This window comes from Otolemur garnettii, unplaced genomic scaffold (assembly GCF_000181295.1).
Source record: "Otolemur garnettii isolate 467f Iridium unplaced genomic scaffold, OtoGar3 scaffold00011, whole genome shotgun sequence".
Taxonomy (NCBI): domain Eukaryota; kingdom Metazoa; phylum Chordata; class Mammalia; order Primates; family Galagidae; genus Otolemur; species Otolemur garnettii.
This window is the reverse complement of record NW_003852406.1, coordinates 11,860,597-11,868,120: the sequence shown is the minus strand read 5'-3', so window position 1 is coordinate 11,868,120 and position 7,524 is coordinate 11,860,597. Positions and strand designations below refer to the sequence as shown.

At 39.1% G+C, this 7,524-nt stretch overlaps 1 protein-coding gene across 1 annotated transcript in view; it reads right to left on the bottom strand.

Annotated features, from left to right (window-relative positions):
- The window catches only part of FAM81A (family with sequence similarity 81 member A), a 46,928-nt gene extending 40,770 nt beyond the window's left edge, over positions 1 to 6,158 (bottom strand). Inside the window, exons 1-2 of the mRNA XM_012801795.2 lie at positions 6,118 to 6,158; positions 5,040 to 5,313 (exon numbers count right to left, since the gene is read on the bottom strand). Of these exons, the coding sequence (XP_012657249.1) occupies positions 5,040 to 5,313; positions 6,118 to 6,137 (294 nt within the window). The 5' untranslated portion in view covers positions 6,138 to 6,158. The remainder of the gene's footprint in view (positions 1 to 5,039; positions 5,314 to 6,117) is intronic.
- Between the last annotated feature and the right edge of the window lie 1,366 nt (positions 6,159 to 7,524).

Here is a 7,524-nt window from a genome sequence, read left to right as displayed (position 1 = left end):
TGAGGCAAGAGAATCACCTAAGCCCAAGAGCTGGAGGTTGCTGTGAGCTGTGATGCCACAGCACTCTACCAAGGGTGACAAAGCAAGACTCTGTCTCTAAAAATAAAAAAAATAATAATAATTAAAAATTTATTCAAAGACAACCTGATTTAAAAATGGGTTCATGCTACAACATAGATGAACCCTGGAAACATTATGCTATATAAAATAAGCCAGATACAAAAGGACAAATAGTGTATGATTCCACATAGATGAGGTCGCTAGAAAAGGCAAAGTTATAGAGCTAGAAAACAGGATAGAGATTACCTGTTCTACAGTTTCTAGGAGGTGAGGAGAAGGTAGAAGGGGGAGTTACTGTTTAACTGGAACAGTGTGGGGTAATGAAAACATCTGAGAAATGAGTAATAGTGATGGTTGTGCAACCTGTGAAAGTATTTAATGTCCCTGGATTGTACACTCAAAAATGGTTAAAATGGTAACTTTTTTACCACAATGGGAAAGAATTTAATTTTTTAAAAAATGGGCAGAAGATTTAAAGACATGCTTCATCCAGGAAGACAAACAAATGGCCAATTAGCACATGAAAAGGTGCTGGACAGCCCTCTAAGTAGGGAAATGCAAATTAGCCCAACGAGGAGATACTAGTACCAATCCCTGGAACAGGGGGAGGAACCTGCAGCTTAAGGCCACATCTGGCTTTCTAAGTCCTCAAGTACAGCCTTTTGACTGATCCAAATTTTACAACACAAATGCTTTTATTTTTATCAGTGCTTTTTTGTTCATCTTTTTATTTATTTTATTTTTAAAATGAATGTATTTAAAATACCAAAATTAACGAAGTTTTAACAAAGCAATCCTCCCAGATTGACCAGCATAATTAAAAGAGTAGTAAGCCATACGGGCTAAATTAACCACTCAGGATTTAGTTCTAACTTCCTGCATCTGACTGGCACCACTGCTGCAGGAGGCTGGTTGGCCAGACTTTATGGGGGTTGAGTACGCCAGTCTGTTATCAGCTTTTGACAATGGTGCACTGTGTTTCTGTTTGAAATGGAATTTGTAAATAGTTGCACAGCTCAATGGTATTTTTAAATTCTGTCCACTTAACAGTCCATCATGTCCAAGAAGACCCAGAGAACAAAAAGGAAAAAAACAGATTTTCTAATGAGGATTGAGAATTGTAATATTATCTCGTTTCTGCTAAAGATAAGACCAATTTGCTTGCTTTGTGATACTTCAGTATCAACATTAAAGAACTTAAAAGCTCATCAGCACTGTCACACTCATAAGGACCACAGGTAATTTAAACCAGAGGGAAAGGCATGGAAGGTTGTATTGCAGAAATGCAAAGACAATTCTTTCGAACAGCAGTAAGACCTGGCAATAACGCTACTGAAGCAACTTATAAATAGCTTATGTACTTGGGAAGCCATCAAGTGACGCGGTAATTGTGAAAGAATGCACTGTGGAAGTTGCAGGATGTGGTTGAAGTTGTAGGATGCTTACACCCTGAGAACATCTCAAAGTCCAAACAACTGCCTCTTTCAAGGGAGAACCATACTGATCAGCAGCATCAATCAGGCTCCAACTTAACAGAACAACTTCATGCAATATTCCAAAAGGAAAATACATATTATCCAATTATACTGGATGAATCAACTGATAGACAGACTCTGCACAGGCTTTAGACTTCATTCAGGTCATAACAGAAGACTTTCTTTGCTACGAAGAGTTACTCGCTTTAGGCCCTCCTGCAAACAGAACACGGAGAATAGCGGTCTTCAACAATTTTCAAGATAAATATCATGAAGTTGAACTAAATTTGCTAAATTTAGAGAGCACATGTACAGACGGTACACCTTCCGTGACAGGAAAACATGAAGGTTTTATTGCACAGATAAAAAATGTACTAACAGATCCAGATGCTATCATTTCAGCGTATCTTACGTCAGCAAAATCTCTGTGCTAAAGCTACTATTTTAAGTGATACTTTGCAACAAGTTATAAGCACTGTTATTCGTGCAAATGCAAACCTGAGATATTCAGTGTGGATCTGCCCTAGCATTCTAAGAGCCGTTGGCTATCACAGGGACAGGTGTTAGCCAAAATTTAATTTCTGCAGGAACAGATAATTACATTTTATGAAAAACAGAATCAGCAATGTGAATTATTATTGAAAGAAGATTTCTGCAGGAATGCAGCATTTCTATAAGACATGTCAAATCAAAACGAATATTTCTTGCAAGGTAAAACTAAGTCTTATATATGATATGTGGTAAAAAATTCAAACGTTTTGAAAAAAGCTAGCTCTTTATCAAAATACTTCTTCAAAAGGAAAATTCAGATGAACATTCTTCCCAGTTAACCAACATCACTGGTGAGCAGGATGATGTGCAAATCATTTAAAGAATACCCGACTGTTACAGACCTAGTAACTGGAGAATACAAGGAAAGGTTTGCTGACTTTGAGACTTAGGACGTGGCACTCAAGTGAGCATTTCAGCTTCGCCTCGTTGATATCACCCAGGCACCTAAAGAACTACAGAGGGAATTGATTGAGCTCTCAGTAGAAGACATTTTCAATTCACTGTTATATGCTAAGGAAGCCTGAAATATGGACAAATACAGTATGATACCCACGCCTGAAAAATGTTTTCTTGCTTTACAACCACTTATAGCTACATATCTACATTCTCCTACCTGATCCAAATCAAGACTCCCTTAAGGTCACAAATGACTAATACCCATGTAGAGGATCAACGGGAACTGCCCACCACCCCTATGCTGAAACCAAATCTTCAAAATCGTTTCCAACCAAAAGCAGACATAGCAAAGTCTTTAAAAGGTTAGTGGACTTTAAAATTAACAAGTGTTTTTCATGTTTGGAAATTACTAAGTACACAGCAAGGCAGCTTTATTTGATAACATCTAAATTAATGTGGCCTTCCAACATGAAAATGTGCCCCGTCTCTGCCCTGCAGTGACTATCATGGAAAAGACAGATCATACCAAGTGTTGGTGAGGCTCTGGCAAAACTGGACCCTTCATATATTGCTGGTGGAATTATAAAATGGTTCGGCCACTTTGGAAAAATCATTTGGCTACGTTCGTGATTATTGTTATTTTCGTTCCTGAGGCTCAAATGGCTGTGTTTTCAAAGTTAAACATAAGCTCACTATAAGACCCAGCAATTCCACTTCTAATAATTTACCCAACTGAAACAAAAACATATTTCCACATCAAAGACTTGTCATAAGTGTTCATAACAGCTTTACTGCTAAGGATAGAAAATAATCCAAATGTCTATCAATTAATGAACAGATAAGCAGAATGTGGCGTAATTATACAATAGAATACTACTCAGACATAAAAAGGAACGTGGTACGTTCTAGAACGTGGCGGAACCTCAGAAAGATTATGCTAAGTGAAAGAAGCCAGGCACAAAAGACTTAATATTGTATGACTCCATATATATGAAATTTCCAGAAAATACCAATTCATAAAGACAGAAAAGAAATATAAATGAGTGGTTGCCCAGGGCTGGGTGAAAGTAGAGATTGACTGTAAACAGGTTTGTGTGATTTGGGGGGACGCTGCAATTCCCCAAAACTGAATAGTGTTGATGGTTGTCTGATTGCATGAATTTACTAAAAATCATTTATTCTACACTCACAATGGGTGAATTTTTATGGCATTTATACTACATATCAATGAAGCAGTTCAAAAAATAAATAAATAAGGCCTGGCACGGTGGCTCACAGTGTAATCCTAATACTCTGGGAGGCTGAAGGAGGGAGGATCCCACAAGCTCAGGAGTTCAAGATAGTTTGAAAAAGATGGAGACCCCCCCCCATGTCTACTAAAAATAGGAAAAAAAATTAGCTGAGTGTGGTGGCAGGTACCTCTAGTTCCAGCTACCTGGGAGGCTGAGGTAGGAGGATTTATGAACCAGGAGTCTGGGGTTGCTGTGAGTGAGGCTGACATCATGGCAATTTAGCCTGAGCAACAGAGACAATGTCTCAAAAAAAAATTAATTAATTTAAAAAATCTGACAACAGGCTCGGCACCTAAGGCTCAAGTGGCTAAGGCACCAGCCACGTGCACCCAAGGTGGCAGGTTCAAATCCAGCTTGGGCCGCCAAACAACAAAGACGGCTGAAACCAAAAAATAGCCAGGTGTTGTGGCAGGCGCCTGTGGTCCCAGCTACTCAGGAGGCTAAGGCAGGAGACTCGCTTGAGCCCAGGAGTTGGAGGTTGCTATGAGCTGTGATGCCACAGCACTCTACCCAGGGGGACAGCTTGAGGCTCCTGTCTCTCAAAAAAAAAAAAAAAAAATCTGACAACAGAAGAAGAAAAGAGTTAATTTAAGAAGTATAATTAAGGTACAATCCCTATGCCAGGAAGCAAAGATTTTCTTTAACCTAGCCACATGTCTTTAATTCATATATATAATAATCACACGCAAAAAGTATGACCACTGTGCAGAGACAGAAGCCCAGGCCCTAAGTGATCTTAAGCTTTCTGAACTAAACTGGGTGGTCCCGACAACTGCTCAAAAACCAGCAGTAAATTTGCAAATTCTAAAAATAGACAACATTGGCCTTTTATTGGACCCCTTTCAGAGAAAAATCGAGCAATAAAAGGGGTATCTAAGAAGCAATTCAAATGCCAAAATTGTTTGAGTAGTAAACTGTATTACATATAATCACTATGACCTAGAAACATTTAATCTGAAGCAGCAAAGGCTGACCTAGTAATTGATTTAATAGCCGTCTTCAAAGACATGAAGGTTCTTACAGCGAGACTATCTGACGAGTTCTTTTCTCTCTGCATTGAGAGCCAAACAAAACAAAATGATTTAATAATCAGCAAGGTAAATTTAGACGAAACATAAATAACACTGACAGTAACTGCTATCAAATACTGGAATGAATTTAATTAAGATATTTGTGCAAGCTGTTTCCTTGGCGATCATTAAGAATAGCAAGACAGGCAGCTTTGGTCTAAGTGCATTCTTGCTTGGGAGGCGGGCCCACTTACCTCGATGTCCCGATTTAGTTGCTTCACTATGGCAGTTATGTTCCTGATGTGCTCCTCCAAGAAAAGCCTGGCCAAGCGGTCACCTCCTCCTTTGTTTTGCATTTTCTGCAGACTGTTGACAATGTCGTCTTTAATCCGGAAGGCGTGCTCCACGAGGGCGGCGGTGGTTTTCTCATGGCAGAGGATCCTATCTTCCAGCTGTTCCACTAGGCTCACGGATGAGTAAGGTGCCATGGTCAGGGACTGGCTGTGACGGGGCATAGTTCTAACTCGCCTAGGGAAGGGAACCACACCGTGAGGGTTGTTTGTTGGGGGAAAAAAATAATTTTTAAAGCCAGATTCAACACTTCCCGGAGAAAGAAATGTAAATCATCTATTTCTACAAGCTAAATGGGGTTTGAGGCACAGTTTCTGTCCAAAAGAGTTTTTCCCCCATGAGCCAGACAAGATCTTTAAATAATTAAGCCCTTGGACTTGAGTGTGCTAGTAGCAGGTTCTATGACCTCCAAGCAAGAGGCTGGAAGAACTGGGGCCACCAAAATGTCTCCCCATTACAAGCCATATTATCAAGATCAAGCTTACAAACAAAGTCTCCTGACATGCTCCTCTTCTCTTCCTTCCCCCTAAAGCAGTGGTTACAAATCTAAATGCATGCAGAAGTTGGGCAGGTGACATAATTAAGTGACACATGACACGCAGGATGCAATAGAGAGCAGTGCGGACTGTGGAGAACTGGCAGGGGCATTACCCATACAAAGGGAGCCATGATTCTGCTTCACCACAAGTGACAATCTGGGAATGCAGGTCCATTTTTCCAGATCATCTGACCTTTCAAAAAGAGCTAGCAAATTGACAGGAAGTTGAACCCTCCTGCAGACTGTGAAATCTCCATCTCCTGGGGTCACTGAGTAGTGCATAGTACCCTACAAATTGGAAGCTAGGAAAGGAGACACAATAGTACTTCTCTTGCCCTTGAACAAAACCATGCTCAGATAACGTAACAGCCCAAGCCTTCATTTTTAATGACTATCACACCCACTAGCAGCCCTCACGGGATTGGTGAAAAGGAAAAGTGTACCTTAGATGCATATTTTCCATATATTATACCTTTCCTCAGTGACAAGAGAAGGAAATACAGTGCTCCGCTGGGCCATTTTCTTTTTAATAATTCACATCTGTTGGAAAAAATAAGCACTAAATTATTTAACAGTTTATATCCAGAACGTAAGTTAACCTCAAAAACTTATTATTAAGTTGCTAAGTGGATCATAAATTCTGTTGACACTAATCAGTTATATTATTAAACACCTTGTATCTTATATATAAAATAAGCAACACATGCTTCCGAATAAGAAGGAAAAAAAAAAAACCAAGCAAAACCAAAACATTTGTGAAATTAATACTGCTAAGCCTCACTAGACAGATTAATAAAGACTGTTAAGTAGAGTTTCCTGAACTATCTTCTCTCCAAATCTGCATCTCAAGCTTGAGAAACCACTTTTATAGAAATACAGAAACAAGAGTTACTGAAACAGGCTCATTCAATGTTCTATTTCTCTGCAGATATTCACAGACAACAGTAAACTTCATTGTAACAAATGTATTAAGTTCCATAGCAAGTTAAGAGGACTTGTTTCTAAATTAACCTTAAATAAAACAATGCAGGATCAAGGTGACCTGATTTGGAGGGAATCTATGTCTCCACTGAGAGAATGAGAATGATGTTCTTTATTAGAACTTTAGAACTTTATTGTAAGATGCCATCATCCATATTATATCTTGCACATAAGGAATATTTGATTATCACAATTCATTACAAATCTGAACAAAACTAGTTTCTCCATACTTCTGTTAATTGCCTTAAAACAATGAATGCCTAGTAACTGAGATCTGATTCTGTCATTCCTTCCCATTTAGATGCTAGATTCAGAAAGCGTTTCTGATTGAAGCCATTGTTTTGGCATCATCTCGCCAGTGTTTTATTTTAGAAATTCAAAATGTGAACGCTGCACTCTCTAGACAAAGAACTTTAAATATAAACAAATTGCATGTAAGGAAAAAAATAAAAGCAATGCCAAATAAGCTACAACACTCAAGGAGTTCATAAGTATCAAAGATAAGAATTTCTGCCATGTAGACTACAGGAGTGCCCCCCTTATCCACGGAGGATACACTCCAAGTACCCTAGTGTGTGCCTGAAACGTAGATACCAAACCCTAGGTATCTATGTTATTTCCCATACATAGAATGGATCGTAGGTATGTATTTCATAGACATGCCGATAATAAAGTTTCATTTATACATTAGGCACAGTACTCTTCTACTTTGGGACTATTATTAAGTAAAATAAGGATCATTTGAACACAGCACTGTGACACCTCCACAGTCAATCTGATCACGGAGACAGATACTAAGTGATTACTAGGCAGGTAACAGACAGCACAGACACAGGCTGGACATCCCGGACAGGACAGTGCAGGGCCAC